The sequence below is a fragment of the Lithobates pipiens genome, unplaced genomic scaffold, assembly GCF_037356315.1.
Source record: "Lithobates pipiens isolate NorthernLeopardFrog02 unplaced genomic scaffold, aLitPip1_a1.2 Scaffold_25, whole genome shotgun sequence".
NCBI classification, from domain to species: domain Eukaryota; kingdom Metazoa; phylum Chordata; class Amphibia; order Anura; family Ranidae; genus Lithobates; species Lithobates pipiens.
In genome coordinates this window covers 179,669,177-179,687,553 of record NW_027507787.1, presented here as the reverse complement: position 1 = coordinate 179,687,553, position 18,377 = coordinate 179,669,177, and the positions used below count along the sequence as shown (strand labels likewise).

Here is an 18,377-nt window from a genome sequence, read left to right as displayed (position 1 = left end):
ATGTGTATATATATTTGATAATGTTTCGGTGGGAAATTCAGTATTTCTTCGCACTTATGCGTTCCTTCTTACATTTTAGACTGTCCTGTACCCCCCTTTTTTTCTTATGGAATCCACTGCCCACGCAGACCACCATCAGCAAGTTAGGTAAGAGGCTATACCGGTTAGGTACGTATTGAAGGGGAGATCAAAAGAGTGCCAGATGCTTAGTACTGCCTTTCTTTTCTTTCGGCAGTCCAGCTGAGTCAAGAACTGCAAGTTCTAGACAGGGGAGAAGATCCAGCCATACCTCAAGCAGGAAATCTCGCAGAAATCGCTCAAGATCCCCTTCACGCCACCGAAGGCATAGCCATTCACGGCATAGCCACTCACACCATAGCCAGTCAGGACGCAGGAAATCTCCCTCGCACCATCAGAGTCACCATGCCCGTCCTGCAGCAAATGCTTGCTGGGTATGCGGTGCCCCGGCTTTGCCAGACAAGCTCGCTTGTCGCTCCTGCTTCAGTGAGGCCACTAGAGAAAAGGAGGCAGATGCTAGAATGGCCACGGATCTCATTAGGGAGTCTGTTCGGGAGACATTACTGGGATCAGCCACGCCAGCGGTGGATAGAGCAGTCCCTAGCACATCCTCTGCAGAGCCTCGTCTCACCCCGGCATCAGAACCCTCCTCTGAGGATGAGAGTCAAGATTTGTCAGCCGGCTTTGATTTTTCCCTTGTGGAACCCTTTGCAAAATCCGTTAAGGAGGCAATTGGCTGGCAGGAGGACGCGACTAACCCCCCCAAAGTACGGAAATATTTTCCAAACTTAAAAAGGGATCCAGAGACCTTTCCTTTTATCGAGGAACTGGAAGATCTCATCCGGGACGAATGGGAGAGATCAGATAAGAGGGCTAGCCTCTCCAATAGACTGGCAAAAATGTATCCCTTAAAGGAAGCGAAAGTGAGGCCCCTAGTGAATGCCCCCATCGTTGACTCCTCATTAATGCGCCTTGCCCGTCACGTAACCTTACCGATCGAGGATGCGGTATCTTTCCGGGATGTTTTAGATCGAAAGATGGATCTGGAATTAAAAAAAGCTTATTCCACAGCTGGAGGGGCCTGTAGACCAGCGATTACTACGGCGGCAGTGGCCAGGGCCATCTCAGGATGGGCATCCGGAGTGGAGAAGGACCTCAAGGACGGCGTCGAGATGGAAAAAATAATATTCTCCCTGCAGGAGATCAGACTCGCAGGAGATTTCGTGGCAGAGGCTTCGGTAGATGTTATTAGATCTTCTGCCAGGTCAATGCTGGCCTCGGTGACAGCTAGAAGAGCTCTATGGCTGAAACCATGGATAGCGGACGCAGCCTCCAAAACGAATTGGTGCAGGATTCCATACGACGGTTCAAACCTGTTTGGTGCCAAGCTAGATTCAGCCATCTCCAAAGTTTCCGGAGGGAAATCAGGTCTGATCCCTTCCGATAGAAGACCTAGGGCTCAGAGAGGTCCAGCTTTCAAACGTAATTTGCCAGACAAATACAGGGAATCCAGATCCTACCGTCCAGGTAGGGAGTTTAGAAGAGACTGGAGGAGCACAAAACCCTCATTTCTCAAATTACAGAAATCCAAGGCTACCCCGGCTAGGGATCAGCCGAAGTCATTTTGAAGATCCGCCTGCCCACCCAGCCCAGGTGGGCGCCAGGCTGAAAAGCTTTTTCAAAATCTGGGCGAAACACATAAAAGACCTATGGACACTTTCCACAATAAAATTGGGTCACAAATGGAAGTTCAGGAACAGTTTTCCACCAAACTACTTCCGTTCAACCAGGCTCCCGCCTTCACTATCCAAGAGAAGCCTGTTAGTAAAATATATAACAGAGCTGAAACAAAAGGGTGCAATCTTGGAAGTACCATCACACCAAAAAGGGAAGGGATTCTATTCCCCTCTTTTTTTAGTAAAAAAGAAGACAGGCGATTTGAGACCAGTGCTGGACCTCAAGAGACTCAACAGAGGCATCCAAGTGGAGTCCTTCAAAATGGAAAGTTTACAGTCTATTCTTCTAGCGATAAATCTAAACGACTGGATGCTTTCTATAGATTTGTCAGATGCTTATCTTCACGTGCCAGTTCACCCGTTTTTTCAGAAGTTTCTGCGTTTTGCTATAAAACAGCACCACTTCCAATTTCAATGTCTTCCGTTCGGCATTTCCTCGGCTCCCAGGACATTTACCAAAGTTCTGTTGCCATTAGTAGCTTTCCTCAGGGAAAAGGGATTGCGAGTCCATCACTATCTGGACGATATCCTGCTGTTGGCAGAAGATCAAGAATCTTTGATTTTTCACCGGGAGATTCTCCTTGCGACCCTTCAGAAATTTGGGTGGATAATCAACTGGAAGAAGAGCAGTCTGCAACCTACACAGAGAATGACCTTCCTAGGGGCAGACCTGGACACCAGATTGAACAGAATACAGCTTCCGCAAGAGAAAGTCAAACCTCTAGTATGGAAAATGCAGAGACTATTGACAACAAATCAGTTGCCAGCCAGAGCCTGCCTAAGCGTACTGGGGTCCATGTCAGCAACTATACCCATGATACAATGGTCACAGTGGCACATGAGACCTCTCCAGAACTCATTTCTCAGGCAGTGGGATGGAGTATCGATGCATCAAATCATCTTTGTATCCAGTTCGGTAAAGCAGTCGATATGGTGGTGGACACACCGCAGCAATCTCGAGAGATACAGACCAATAGTCCCTCCGGATCCAGAAGTAGTAACTTCGGACGCCTGCCAGACGGGTTGGGGAGCCCATTTTCAGGATCAGGCAGCCCAGGGGCAGTGGCTTTTTCAGGCATTAGGCCTAGTCTCCAACATTCTGGAGCTCAGGGCAGCTTTCCAAGCTTTGAAAGCCTTCGCGCCACTACTGAGAGGCAAGAATGTAGTTATCCGCATGGACAACAAGGTGGCAGTGGCCTACATTCAGAAGCAGGGAGGTACCCGGAGTGTCACTTTAATGGAGGAAGTTCGACCCATTTTAGAGTGGGCCCAGATTCACCTTTCAAGCCTGAGAGCAGTATATGTTCCAGCAGCGCAAAACATGCTAGCCGACTGCCTAAGTCGAGAAGTTTTTTCCAACAACGAGTGGTCCCTGAATCCTCGAGCCTTCACTCTTTTGACGGATCTTTGGGGAATGCCAGAGATAGATCTAGCGGCTACCCCAACGAATACCAAATGCTTCAGGTTCCTATCGAGGGGGTCATTCCCATCAGCGGAGGGGGTGGATTGTCTGACTCACCCATGGAACTTCAGGCTGGGATACATTTTTCCTCCGGTTCCATTAATCGCAAGATTTCTGTCCAGACTCCGGAGATCCTCAAAGACGGTGATCGCAATCATCCCACTATGGCCACGAAGGCCATGGTTCATGACTCTTCTGCAACTCAGCCTTCAACCTCCTATCCCTCTGCGGATATCTCCGGACCTTCTATCCCAAGGTCAGTTCCTGCATCCAGCTCCAGAGAGGTTGCACCTGATGGCCTGGAGATTGAGAGGGCTAGGCTGAGAGCTCAGGGATGCTCTCAGGAGGTCATATCAACTCTAATGCAGGCCAGGAAAACCACGACCAATTCCATTTATTCTAGAATTTGGGAAAGATTCTGCTCCATGGCCCAACAAAAAGGATGGAACAGCGTCTCTCCGGAACCTGCTCACATCCTGGAATTTCTCCAATCAGGGGTCAACAAGGGTCTGAGTCTAAGTACCCTCAAGGTTCAGGTGTCTGCCCTATCAACCAAAACGGATACGAAATGGGCCTTTCATCCTTTAGTTGTCCAGTTCTTGAGAGCTTATCTGAAAATCAAACCCCCCAGGAGGCCGATTTTTCCGTCATGGGATTTATCAGTAGTTCTTCACGCCCTGTCTTCACCTCCGTTTATTCCATCTGAAAAGATCTCTCTATGGGACTTAACTTTAAAGCTGACTTTCCTGATTGCAATCACATCAGCAAAGAGGGTATCAGAAATTCAAGCATTAATGATCTCGGAACCACATTTAGTTCTTTTTCCTGACAGAGTGGTTCTAAGGCCCTCGGAGCAGTTTATACCCAAAGTGGCCACTCCATTTCACTACAACCAGGATATCGTTCTTCCATCCTTCTCTAACGATCAGGGAGATCCACACCCTCTGGATGTAAGGTCAACCATCATCAATTACCTATCTACTACTGCCTCATTCAGAAGGACAGATTCTCTCTTAGTCATCCCTCATGGATCCAAGCAAGGTCAAGCAGCTTCCTCACGCACCATCGCTTCCTGGCTGGTTAGGATCATTAAGAAGGCATATTCCTCCCAGCAACTAGCAATTCCTGAGGGCATCAGGGCCCATTCTACAAGGGCAGTGGCTACCTCCTGGGCAGCATATTGCAGAGTGTCTCCAGAGACAATATGCAGAGCAGCATCCTGGTCCTCCAGGCATACCTTCATTTCCCATTACAAAGTGGATTCAGCTCACTTGTCCATGACTGACTTCGGCAGAGCTATCATTAGAGCAAATTCTTCCGCATTATAAGGAATTAAAGTTTATTTTTTACTTGCACCCACCCGACTGGCGAGTTATTTCCCAGTGTGTGCTGCCATGAAGGCGTCAGGAAAACGGAAAATTGTATACTCACCTTCCGTAATTTTCCTTTCCTGACGCATCTTCATGGCAGCACACGGTTCCCTCCCTGTCTTTGTGATGATATATACGGAGAATGCAGCGGGAGGTCTCCCCTTCAAATTTATAGCTAATCCAATCCTGTTAGGTTGTGGGGGCGGAGTCACAACCCAGTGTGTGCTGCCATGAAGATGCGTCAGGAAAGGAAAATTACGGAAGGTGAGTATACAATTTTCCGTTTTCTTGTTTAACCACTTAAGGACCAGAAGATTTTCCCCCTTAATGAGCCATTTTTTGCGATACGGCACTGTGTCTCTTTAACTGACAATTGCGCTGTCGTGTGACATTGTACCCAAACTTGACGTCCTTTTTTTTCCCACAAATAGAGCTTTTTTTTTTTGGTGGTATTTGATCACCTCTGTTTTTTTATTACATTTTTTAATTTTTTTTTCACGATAAACAAAACAACTGACAATTTAAAAAAATATATATTTTTAACTTTTTGCTATAATAAATATCCAAAAAAACTATAAAAAAAACTAATTTCTTCATCAGTTTAGGCCAATATGTATTCTTCTACATATTTTTGGTACAAAATCGCAATAAGCGTATATCGATTGCTTGGCACAAAAGTTATAGTGTCTACAAAATAGGGGATATATTTGTTATTTTTATTCATTATTTTTTTTTTTAACTAGTAATGGCTGTGATCAGTGATTTTTAGCGGGACTTCAACATTGCGTGGGACAGATCGAACACTTTTGACACACTTTTTTTGGGACCACTGACATTGCTATAAAAATGCACTGATTACTGTATAAATGACACTGGCAGGGATGGGGGTAAACCCTGGTGGTAATCAAGGGGTAACATGTATTCCCTGGGAGGTATTTCTAATTGTGGGGGAGAGGACTAACTGGATGAGGAGAGAGATCACTGTTCCTGATCACTAGGAACAGCAGATCTCTCTCTACTCCCCTGTCAGAAAGGGGGATATGTTTGTTTACACTGATAGATCCCCATTCTGGCTCTCTGTGAAGCGATCGCAGGTTGCCGGCAGACATATCGGCCGCTGGCCATGTGCATTGTCTCCTCCGATGTGCAGTGAGCGTGCATGCGCGCCTGCTATAGCTCTTAAGAGCTAACGTACACCTACAGCGATTTGCAGGAACAAGCTTATTTGCCACAGTATAATGACCGCACCTGGTCAGCAAGTGGTTAAAGCCTAATTGAACTTTCAGTTAAAATCCTCTAAACATGCACAATCACACAATTGTGTGCATTCCTGACATACAAGAGAAACGTGTTGCTCTGTAGCAGATGTGTAGGAGTGCCATTCATTTTTAATGGCATCACTACACATTGACAAAACGCCTACGTTTTCATGCATGCAAAACCACATGGTGCCACAGTTGTATGTGGCTCCATTTTTTTTGTTAAATTCTGAAACTTTTTTCCCCACATTCCTGCAGGGCTTTCCTACATGTACAATACAGCCCACACGTATGTAAACCAAGCTTTACAGTTTGTTTTCTTTCTAGAAACCAGCCAGTAAAAAAAAAATTGTTAGAGTTCAACATTAAGTTGCCGTCTGTGATCAATTGTCCCACCGTGATCTTCTTATTTGGGCGATATATATGAACTGTTATCATGTTTTAACTTGTAACTGATCATTTTCTCTGTATTAATAAAACTTTTTTATATTTTTATTCCTATCATATATTTGAACTTTATTGTCTTGCTGTACCGCGATAGTCCAATTGCCCCCATGTCCTGGTGGTAGCCTGGTCGGGGACCAGCCTCCCAATCCCTTTAGCTTTAGATTCCTGGATAATGGTACAAGCTTCTTAATTTTTATCTTTAGCAATCAATTCTAGAGGCCACACTAATTTCTTTATTAAAAAAAAAAAAACATAGCTGTAAGAATGTCTCAGCAGTCTCATAACCAGCATGAGTAATCTCCTCAATGTGTGAAATGTCATTTTCTGCTTATTTCTATGATAGTCGGCTCCACCTAGTAGCTATAATGCGTATTTGTTTGATATTTGATGAACGGTAGCGCTAATATCACGTGGTATAAAAAAACTGCAACTATGGCCATTTGATTCTCCAGGTTTTCAGAAAATATTTAAATATTTTTTGGAACTTTAACTAATTTTCAGGCCTAAAACAGACATTTTATCATAAGCAAAAAAAAAATACAAAAATGGCTCTGCTATTAAAAGGGTTAAATGTAAGCCTCTGAAATGTATAAACGACAACGTACAATTTAGCTCCTAGCAACTTTTGGCTTCAGTCTGCAACAGCTTGTGTGGTCCTTTGTGCCATGAGTAGGTCCTACAGCATGATATGTCTTAATATGGGTCTCTATCTTTTCTGCCAAGGAGTGTTATTTTTATTACAATGGTGCTCATTGCTTTTCTGAAAAGTTCAGTATTTAAATTGTTTTCTAAATCCTTTGTCATAGGTTTTGTACCAGTTGCAACAAATAGTAAACTGATGGCAGTGAAAGGTCCGGTTCCATTGACAGATCTGCCAGCTGCCTTTACATCTCCGGCCACATACTTTAAACCTATTGTCATCATGCAGAAAACAGATATCAACAGGTATTCATTTCCTTTCTTGCCATTGCCTAGTGCAGACAGCTACGTGCAGTACTGTGTCAACATCATAGTTTGTAGAGAAAGTCTTAAGCTTGCCACAGACGGTTCATTTTTTTCGTTCAGCCAACAGCCTGGACGGAAGAAAAAAAAAAAACTAACCTGTTCCTCAATCCACAAAAAACGAGGTAGATGGAGGTATCACTCCTGCAGAGACATTGTGCACTCCAAAGCTGCCAGAAGACAACTGATCAGCAGCTGCAGCCGCTAATTGGAAAGATTCCAACATATTCCTTTGACATAAGTTGATCAAATAATCACACTGCTCAACTCTGATTGAGACAAAGCTGAAACAAAGTTTTCTCCCCATACTTTATTTGTATTCCCTTTATGTCAAACACAAGGCCTGTGGGCCAAATCTGGCCTTCCAGAGCATTTTATGTGGCCCTCACACCTCTCCTGCAGCCCTGGCATTCCCCTTGTCTCCAGCTTCACCTTGTTTCAGCATCTGGCAGCAGAGAGGACAGAACTCCTCTTACAGATCCTGTGCCTCTCTGTGCTCCTTTATCGCCACCTCCCTTGGTCTCAGCATTCAGCTGACTCCAGCCCTTCTTTGGTCCTCCTCCAGACCATGCACATTCTGCTTCCCAGCTCTGCCCCAGCTTCTTCCCGTCAGCAGTACAAGGTAAAGGGGGTGCACTGTGATGGGGGTGGGGGCTCTTGCCATCTGATGTAAGGGGGAGTGGGAGGTGCTCTGGGCATCTAGTCAAACAGATACAACTGGCCCTTTGAGGCAACCATAATGCTGATGCGGTCAGCAATGAAATTGAATTTGACCAACCCTGCTTTATGTGTTTAGTTCTAACTTCTCCAACATGTATTCCAGCAATGAAGTTGCAAGTCAGAAGTTATCCCCCAAAGAAAGCATTATTTCAAAAGATCTGGTAATTACCGAAGAGGATATTTGTGTGTCTGACATGGAGAGCCATATGGATGAGGCTAAAGAAGGTCAAATTAGCAAATCTTCCAGCAGAGCGTCGAGGACTTCCCATAATCGGCATTCTAGCCTGACAGAATTCCCCTCAGATCGCAAAGAAAATGTTCCCTCTGCAGCTTCTTCCATCTCCTCCAACTCCTCAACCCTGACCAACAGTCCGATTGTCAACAACTATCTCCTAAAACAAGACCCCAAGACTGGTAATCTCACCTTAGTACGAGTACATCTTAGTATTCCAGATCATATACCGAGTGTGTCTCTGGAGACTGAACCTGTATCCCAGAGCATTAAGACTCATAATTCTCCAACATTGGAAGATAGAAAGAACAAGAATGATAGCGAGGAATATGAAAAATATGACAATGCTTTGGATATACTACCAACCTCCCAAAGAATACATAATGGAAATGACCAAGAAAAAAGACAGGATAGCCAGCCAACTAAATCAGTGCCTGTTGTAAATGGGGAGACCAGAAAAGCCACATCTACTCCACTGCAGAAGGTGATCCAACTCTTACATGATGAATTTGCATTTGATGGCTACTTAGAAAATGGCGTTGAAGACACTGCAATGGGTATGTCATGTAAATAATTCTGTATACATTGTTAAAATGTTTTTGGTGGTAATCCACTTACCATATATCCCTCTGTATGTTGTGGGAAAATAACATGGCAAGTATATGTTGGAGTCTCAATGTGATAAATTCCGGGGTTAGTTGGCATTAAAGTCCAACTATAAACAATAGTTGAAAGCCTATGTTTAGTCAAAATAGTTTTTGTTAAGAATCAGCACAAGGGACAGTACCTAGAGTTATAGGGAATTGTCCCTTGTCATGCTGGCTGCTGTTATAGTTGAAATCTAAAGTTCTCTGCCCTCCCCCTTCTCCACGTACCACACAGCTGTTACCCTCTGTTGCTGTGGAAGTTAATAGAGCTGATGGACCTGTTATAGGCACTTGTATAAAGTGCCGACTATGCCGGTCTTTTCCACTCCCACCTCTATTCTTGCAAAATGTATGATTGCTTCATCAATGAAAAGTGTTTTATGAATGGAGGATGTGTGGGTGAATGAAAGGTCTGTCTCCTCCATTCATAGATCACTTTTCCTTGATGAAAGCAATCATACTTTTTCCAAGACTGGAGGAGGGGTGGAAAAGGCAGGCATAGTCAGCACTTTATACAAGTGCCTATAACAGGTCCCTCAGCTCCATTAACTTCCACAGCACCAGAAGGTAACAGCTGCGTGGTATCCCCGTAGCAGTGGAAGATCACATCTTTGGGGAGGGCATGGGCGGATTTAACTAAAACAGTAGCTGTTTAACTAGTTCTAGACTTTGGGTGTGCTACACACACCAAAAAAAGTTATAATTGTACACAGGACATGTGTAGTATGTTCAGCTTCTCTGCCATGCTGTTGGGACCCTCCCAGTAAACAGACATTGGCTTTAATCAAAGCTGGGGATTGCTGTGTACTCAAAGAGGGAGCCGGCCATGCATGGATTGAAATTCGGTCGATTCAGCAGGGACTGCCCGAATTTTGATCCATGTATGGGCAGGCTGATTGTACCCAAGTCGATCCATCAATCGACTTGGGAACAACTAGACTGTCAGATTTGTCTATGTGCGATTACTGCCAGCAGCTATAGTTGCTGGCAGTAATCATTGTATTCTCCTGGCTGGAGGAATACAATAGCACTGCGGGAGGCATTCCCCCATCGGCACTGACTGTGTGTTGATGAGGGAATCGAGCAATTTTCAACCAATTTATCCATGGCTTGCCAAGGTTTAAGCACCTGGGGCTGTCAGAATAAACTACACTGCTCAAACCGTATAGAAAGATACAAAGTAACATAATGTTACTTTTGTAGAATTTTGTTTGTCTGCAGATCAAATGAATGAATTTAGCTATGCAGGTGATGCCAGTTAAAAGCAACCTGACAAGTACAAAAAAAATATGGGACTTACATACATTTTGTGTTGTATAAATACCTGCAATAAATAAATAGTACCTTATCCAGGCATCACCATTGCTGAACACTTATGCCGCGTACACATGACCGGACTTTTCGAGGGACTAGGTCCGACGGTCTTTCCGACGGACTTTTGGCGTAGTTCCGACGAACTTTCTGAATGAACGGACTTGGCCACACACAATCACACCAAAGTCCGACAGATTCGAACGTGATGACATATGACTGGACTAGAATAAAGAAGTTCATAGCCAGTAGCCAATAGCTGCCCTAGCGTCGGTTTTTGTCTGTTGGACTAGGATACATACAAACGGATTTCTCATTCCGGTGGAAAAATTTAAAACATGTTCTATTTCTAAAGTCCGCCGGATTTTTGGCAAGCAAAGGTCCGATGGAGCCCACACAAGATCGAATTGTCCGACGGACTCATTCCGTCAGACCTTTGCTGTCAAAAAGTCCGGTCGTGTGTACGCGGCATAAGGAAATGTTCCTGAAGAATCAGTTTACTGCACTTCCACAGCCTGAGTCCTTCTACTAGAACATATACCTGCAGGCTTTGCTTGGAGATTGTCTCTCCATGTTCTAATGCTGATACTTTACCAACCGGCGATGTGCTTCGGTTTAGGCCCTGGTTTCTGGCAGACTTTATTGCCAATTGTTATCTGTCAAAGAAATTTCCCCTTTTTCCCCTTTGGGACTTGTGGGGTGTTTAACCACTTCCCGACCGCCGCACGACGATGTACGTCGACAGAATGGCACGGGCAGGCATAAGGGCTTACATGTACGTCCTTGCCTTCCCGCCGGTCGGGGGCCCGATCGGGCCCCCGCCCGGTGCCTGCGGCGGTCGGTATTCGTTCGGGAGCGATCCCGGATGAGGGGACGGCCATTCATTCATGGCCACCCCCTCGCGATCGCTCCCGGCGAATAGAAATCCTTCGTCACATCACTTCCTCTCCTGTAATGTAAACACAGAAGAGGAAGTGATGTAATCTTTCTTCCGTGTCGGTATTTTTCTTTCCGACACCGAGGAGAGAGGATCGGTGAGTTGCACCAACACGACACTACACAGTAGAACATGCCAGGCACACTCACACCCCCCCGATCACCCCCCCAATTACCCCTGCCCCCCAGTCACAGTGACACCAATGTCATTTTTTTTTTTTTTGCATTGGTGTCATTTGTGACTGTAATAACTGTTAGGGCAGTTAGGGTTAGCCCCCTTTAGTTCTAATGTACCCCCCTAACCCCCCCAATAAAGGTTTAACCCCGTGATCACCCCCCGTCGCCAGTGTCACTAAGGCTGGGTTCACATTGCAGCGGTTTATGAGAACGAATGTGATTCGCACCGCACTGCAGTGCAAATCACATCCGATCTCTGTGCGATTCGAGTTCAGCCATACAGATAGTATGGCTGAATTCGCATCGCACCCGCCGCACCCGCCGCAAATTCGCACGGGACCCTTTTTTTGGCCCGCAGCAGAATCGGATCGCATGGTGTGAACACCATGCGATCCGAGTTTGCAGATCGCACTGCGATATGCGAACTGATCTGGGGGTGTCATTAACATTTCACTGACACTCCCAGCAGTTCGCCGGGAGGCATGCGATGCGGGAACCCGCCGCGGATTCGTGGCGTTCCCGCATCGCTCCAGTGTGAACCCAGCCTAATAAGCGATCGTTTTTCTGATCGCTGTATTAGTGTCACAGGTGACGCTAGTTAGGCAGGTAGGTATTTAGGTTCGCCGCAGATTTTTATAGCGCCAGGGACCCCCATATACTACCGCATAAAGCCCCCTGATTGCCCCCTAGTTAACCCTTTCACCAGTGATCACCATATAACTGTTACAGGTGACGCTGGTTGGTTAGTTATTTTTTTATAGTTTCAGGGCACCCGCCATTTATTACCTAATAAAGGTTTAACCCCCTGATCACCCGGCGGGTGTCATTTGTGACTGTAATAACTGTTAGGGCAGTTAGGGTTAGCCCCCTTTAGTTCTAAGGTACCCCCCTAACCCCCCCAACAAAGGTTTAACCCCGTGATCACCCCCCGTCGCCAGTGTCACTAAGGCTGGGTTCACATTGCAGCAGTTTATGAGAACGGATGTGATTCGCACCGCACTGCAGTGCAAATCACATCCGATCTCTGTGCGATTCGAGTTGAGCCATACAGATAGTATGGCTGAATTCGTGTCGCACCCGCCGCAAACTCGCACGGGACCCTTTTTTTGGTCCGCAGCAGAATCGGATCGCATGGGTGTTCACACCATGCGATCCGAGTTTGCAGATCGCACTGCGATATGCGAACTGATCTGGGGGTGTCATTAACATTTCACTGACACTCCCAGCAGTTCGCATAGGGCAGTGTGAACTGCCGCCGGGAGGCATGTGATGCGGGAACCCGCCGCGGATTCGTGGCGTTCCCGCATCGCTCCAGTGTGAACCCAGCCTAATAAGGGATCGTTTTTCTGATCGCTGTATTAGTGTCACAGGTGACGCTAGTTAGGCAGGTAGGTATTTAGGTTCGCCGCAGCTTTTTATAGCGCCAGGGACCCCCATATACTACCGCATAAAGCCCCCTGATTGCCCCCTAGTTAACCCTTTCACCAGTGATCACCATATAACTGTTACAGGTGACGCTGGTTGGTTAGTTATTTTTTTATAGTTTCAGGGCACCCGCCATTTATTACCTAGTCTCACTAGTGTACCCCTAAATTTAGGGGTGTCTACTTTCCAAAATGGGGTCATTTGGGGGGGGGTTGTGCCATCTTGGCATTTTATGGCCTTCAAAACTGTAACGCCCTTAGAAAGCCTGAAGGCGGTGCTTGGTTTTCGGGGCCCCGTACGCGGCTAGGCTCCCAAAAAGTCCCACATATGTGGTATCCCCGTACTCAGGAGAAGCAGCAGAATTTATTTTGGGGTGTCATTTCACATATGCCCATGGCATGCGTGAGCAATATATCATTTAGTGACAACTTTGTGAAAAAAAAAAAAAAAGTTTGTAATTTTCCCGCAACTTGTGGCAAAATATAAAATATTCCATGGACTCAACATGCCTCTCAGCAAATAGCTTGGGGTGTCTACTTTCTAAAATGGGGTCATTTGTGGGGGTTTTGTGCCATCTTGGCATTTTATGGCCTTCAAAACTGTAATAGGTAGTGAGGAGTGAAGTCAAATATTTACGCCCTTAGAAAACCTGAAGGCGGTTCTTGATTTTCGGGGCCCCGTACGCGGCTAGGCTCCCAAAAAGTCCCACATATGTGGTATCCCCGTACTCAGGAGAAGCAGCAGAATTTATTTTGGGGTGTCATTTCACATATGCCCATAGCATGTGTGAGCAATATATCATTTAGTGACAACTTTGTGAAAAAAAAAAAAAATTTTTTTTTTGTCATTATTCAATCGCTTGAGGCAAAAAAATAAAATATTCAATGGGCTCACCATGCAACTTATCAATTTCCTTAGGGGGTCTACTTTCCAAAATGGGGTCATTTGGGGGGGTTTTGTACTGCCCTGCCATTTTAGCACCTCAAGAAATGAGATAGGCAGTCGTAAACTAAAAGCTGCGTAAATTCCAGAAAACGTACCTTAGTTTGTAGATGTGACAACTTTTGCGCAAACCAATAAATATACAATTATTGACTTTTTTTTTACCAAAGACATGTGGCTGAATACATTTTGGCCTAAATGTATGACTAAAATTGAGTTTATTGGATTTTTCTAATAACAAAAAGTAGAAAATATCATTTTTTTTCAAAATTTGCGGTCTTTTTACGTTTATATCGCAAAAAATAAAAATCGCAGAGGCAATTAAATACCATCAAAAGAAAGCTCTATTTGTGGGAAGAAAAGGACGCAAATTTTGTTTGGGTACAACATTGCATGACCGCGCAATTACCAGTTAAAGCAGCGCAGTGCCAAATTGTAAAAAGACCTCTGGTCATTTACCAGCAAAATGGTCCGGTCTGAAAGTGGTTAAGGAATGCTCTTCTACCATTGTCTCCCCTGCTTTGTGAGCGCTTAGTCACCTTCAGCCTCCCCTTCAGAATTGAGATGTCAAAGCCAGAGGAGAGACAGTCAGATAATCCCTTTTGGTTCAAGATGTTCCGGACAATAACCTTGCATTCCCTTGCTGTTGATTGGATGGTGCCCTTTCCATTGCTGTTTTGTCTGGTGCGTCTTCACACACAGGGCTTTCATCTGGTTTTCCTTCTCGATCCCCTCCGTTGGTGGCCTCCAAAACCCTCTGGTGTGAGGGTTTGGCACATATGTGCTCCTCCTTTCCGATGTGGCAGGAAGTATCCATCACTGGATGGCTATGTATTCTCCTGGACTGTCAGCAGATAAACTGTGCTAGGATCCTGCTACATGTTGCCACCTGTGGAGAACAGTGTCAGGAGGCCTTCTTGGGACCTTACCATCAGGAGCTGTTTCCTTTATTTGTGACTGCTTAGCAGCCTCCTCAAGAAGTTCTTTCTGATTCCTTCTATGTTCCTCTTCCCAATCAGATGAATGGTTCTTGTAGACCCCATGTGATGCCTACCCCCTGCTCCTCAGTAGTGGATGTTGGATAGGCAAGGGACGGGTTGGCTATTACCTAGAATCGTGTTGCAGTCAGTGCCACACAGGCGCCACCCAATCCCCCCGTCCATGAGTCTGGCCCCCTAATCTACATGCGGGGTGCCGGACTCATTTTTTTTCATTTTTTTTTTTTTTTAGAAGCACATGATTAGAGCCTGAGGCTGTAAATGGCTTCAAAAAAGGGTGGGCTTGGGGTGCAGAGCACTGCGCCCTAAGCCCACCCAGTTGTGTTACAGTAGCGAATTAATAAGTCTTCCTGTTTTTCCTCCCGGTCAATCAAGAATCGACTCCTAAGACCTCATTGGCCAGGAATCTAAAGACCCCATTGGCCGGGGGGAGAAGACAACAGTGGGGGGACACAGAAGCTGAGACACCGAGGAGAGAAGCCACTGCTGCTCTCTGCTCTGCCTGGCTCCTTTCAGCAGCAGGCATTCCCACATTGTTCTGTGTCTTTCATCCAAAGTTCTGTGAATCTGTCCTGCCCAGGCTCACCCTCTGCTGGGATCCTGTCCTCTGCAGTGGCTGCACACATCTGTCTTTGTATTGGAAGTGCTGCATGCTGTCACCCTGCGCTGTGCACTGCAGCAATCTGTCTGCTGAGCCGTGACCACAGTCATAGGGTAAGTGAGCCTGTGTGTGTGTGTGTGTGTGTGTGTGTGTGTGTGTGTGTGTGTGTGTGTGTGTGTGTGCGCGTGCACGCGCGCGCGGTGACAGGCCGGCATTGACCCCCCCTCTACCCCCCTGACTGACGGAGCACCAGCCATCACTGGTTCAGTACTAGTTGGCAAAGTTTGCAGTGTTTTTCCTCAATCCTTGGGTACCCTCTTCCTTTTTTTTTTTTTTTTTTTTTTAATAGGATTCTGCTTGCTCACTCAGGATGGCTTTAGAACTGGTCCCCTTGGGCTCTCTACAGCCTTGGATGTATTATCTGTCCATTAGAGCAGTGGTCTCCAAACTGCAGCCTTTTGCCTATAAGTCCTTATTCCTGCCTCTGTCACCAACGGGGCATAATTTCTGCCAATTACACCAACAGTGCGGTATAATTCCTGCCACTGACACCAACAATGAGGCACTATTGCTTCCACTGACACCATTGATGGGGCATAATTCCTTCCACAGACAACAAAAATGGGGCACTATTCCTCCCAATGATGCCAACTATTATTTCCCCTAATACCAAAGGTCCGGCATTGCTTACTCCCATTGGGCACAGTCTGGCCTCCCTAAAGTCTGAGGAACAGTATCTGACCCTTTCTTTAGAAAGTTTTGGGGACCCTTGCATTGGTGTGTTATGTTGAGCGAGTTGTTTCTTTGTCTATAATATTGGTAATAAAAAATTAGATTTCACAGTTTGGGCTCCTAATCACATTTGTTCAGGGTAATATTTGGGTATGTTTTTAGCTTTTAGGTATGATGAGCTGATTAAATACGGTATATCACACAATACAATCATACAGTCTACTTATTGAGCACATAACTGTCTAATATTTTATTTGCTGTTGTGCTGATCAGTTGTGCTTTATTAACTTTTAGTTTATACTCCATTAAAACTGCCTTCCCTACAATAAAGTAGTCTATCATATCATTATATTCATTGTTCATTTTATTTAATTTGAGTTAATGTTATGTAAACCTGATTACTAAATCTCCAATAAGCATTAACATGCATCTTCAAAAGTTTTTTTCTGTATTTTTTACATTTATGGCTTTGATTAAAATAAGACCTAGCTATTCTACTCTGTTCTTGTATCCCAGTTGCTCTCCTCTGAATTCACCTTTTCATACCCTCTGTCAATGGACACTACAAATGGCCATGCCAATACACATTGCACAAGCATGGTCCACTGTTGTCGCCATTTAGAAACCACCTTGATCAATGATGTGCAACAGTGCTGAGATGCACCGAAAGATGCAAAAAAAAAAGGTGAAACCAGTAATGCATAGCACTGATATTTCTCTGTTCAGACAGGAAGAGAGAATAAAATAAAATATTACATCATGCTAGGTCAGTTGCTGTTCCCATTTGTTGCGTTTTACCAGCAATAATATTTGGATCTCCTTCATAAAATGCTAAATGTATACTGTAATTCCTGTTTAATATTTTTACCTTTTTAAACCAAATATCAAATATTGAAACCGCATGGTCCTATAAATCTTTCACACCACAGGGATCTTTTTAATTCCTATTAAATAAAATATAAATCTTATACATAAGAAAATTGTCTTTCATTTTTAAATAGAATAAAAACTGCTTCAGGTATTAAATTAAAGCCCCACTTTGGATAACTAAAAAAACTATCCTTTGCAGCGGGGACCATGCCTGTACTACAAGTATATTTTTTTTATTAAAATACATTTACAATTTACATACAATTTATTACAATATTGTAATTTTAGTATAGTACAGCAAAAAAAATCCAAAAAACAAATGTAATAAAAATACTTACCCAATCCTCTGTTCCTTCCACAGTTAGACTGATACCCATAGCTTCTTCTCCCCCACACTCCAACAGTCTAGGATCCTGAAGTCATTAAACCAAAGCAGGGTTCACAGCCTGCATTGGACATGATGATGCCAATGAACAGTCCCCCACCAGAGTGTGGGGGAGCTACATCTGCCTGGGGAGAGGAGGATCAGCTAAGTAAAACTGTCTCTCCCCAACCCTAGAAAAAACAAGCTAGTAACACTTGCTGTAGGGAAATTGGGTTTTAAGATTAAAGGTTAAATCCTTGTCCATTCTGATAGGCAAAGTTACTATGCATTGGATTGTTTTGAAGCTTGCTGCTAACCTAACAACCCCAGTCCCCCTCCATTTCTCCACATGTTGTATGGTTACTATGATGGGCTATCTCACTGGCCAGTATAACTGTGCATTAAAGGGTAGACAACCTTTAGGAACTGAGGAAGTCTTGCTTGTCAGAACAGTTGAAGATCCAGCCACAGCTGTAAGGTTTTAGCAGCCACTGTATATGTTTGCAGGGCAGGGGTAGGGAACTTCGGCACTCCAGCTGTGGTGAAACTACAAAATCCTATCATGGCTCCGAGAGATAAAAAATTGTTTAGGTAGTAATATCTCCCTTCACCTCCCTTATACTTACCAGAGCCCTCATTCGATCCAGTGATTTACCTGTCTGTAGTGTCTCACTCCTCTCATTTCCTGGTCTCAGGCTTTGCTGAGACAGCTGTCAATCAAAGCCAGTGACGAGAGAGCGAGGGCAGGGCCCGAGAGCAAGCCCACATAGGCAACAGCTTCCTGTAGGGGCCAAGAAGAGGCCGTTCTGGGACACTGTGCCATTCCATATTCCAGATTATTAGTACTGTGGCTCCTCCTGATCTCTTCAATGTGTTTCCGTTCAGCCTGCTGGGTTGAATGAAAAAGAAAACTACTGCTGTGTGTACTAGGTTTTAGATTAGTAAGTAAGTATACATATCTTTCCTTCACAGGGTAGTTAGCATAGGGTTTAGAATGAGGGTAGGACTAGATTTAAAAGAGGTATGAGTTTTATTTTTTTTATTTTTATTTTTTTAAGGATCATACTTGCCTAGGTGGGATCTGTCCCCTGCCGGTTCTAATATTGAGAACTGAGCAATCAAACACTC

At 44.8% G+C, this 18,377-nt stretch overlaps 1 protein-coding gene across 1 annotated transcript in view; it reads left to right on the top strand.

Annotated features, from left to right (window-relative positions):
• Nucleotides 1–18,377, top strand: part of KNDC1 (kinase non-catalytic C-lobe domain containing 1) — a 289,084-nt gene that overhangs the window by 130,846 nt on the left and 139,861 nt on the right. The window contains exons 13-14 of the mRNA XM_077455239.1: nt 7,099–7,237; nt 8,118–8,803. Coding sequence (XP_077311365.1) covers nt 7,099–7,237; nt 8,118–8,803 — 825 coding nt within the window. The remainder of the gene's footprint in view (nt 1–7,098; nt 7,238–8,117; nt 8,804–18,377) is intronic.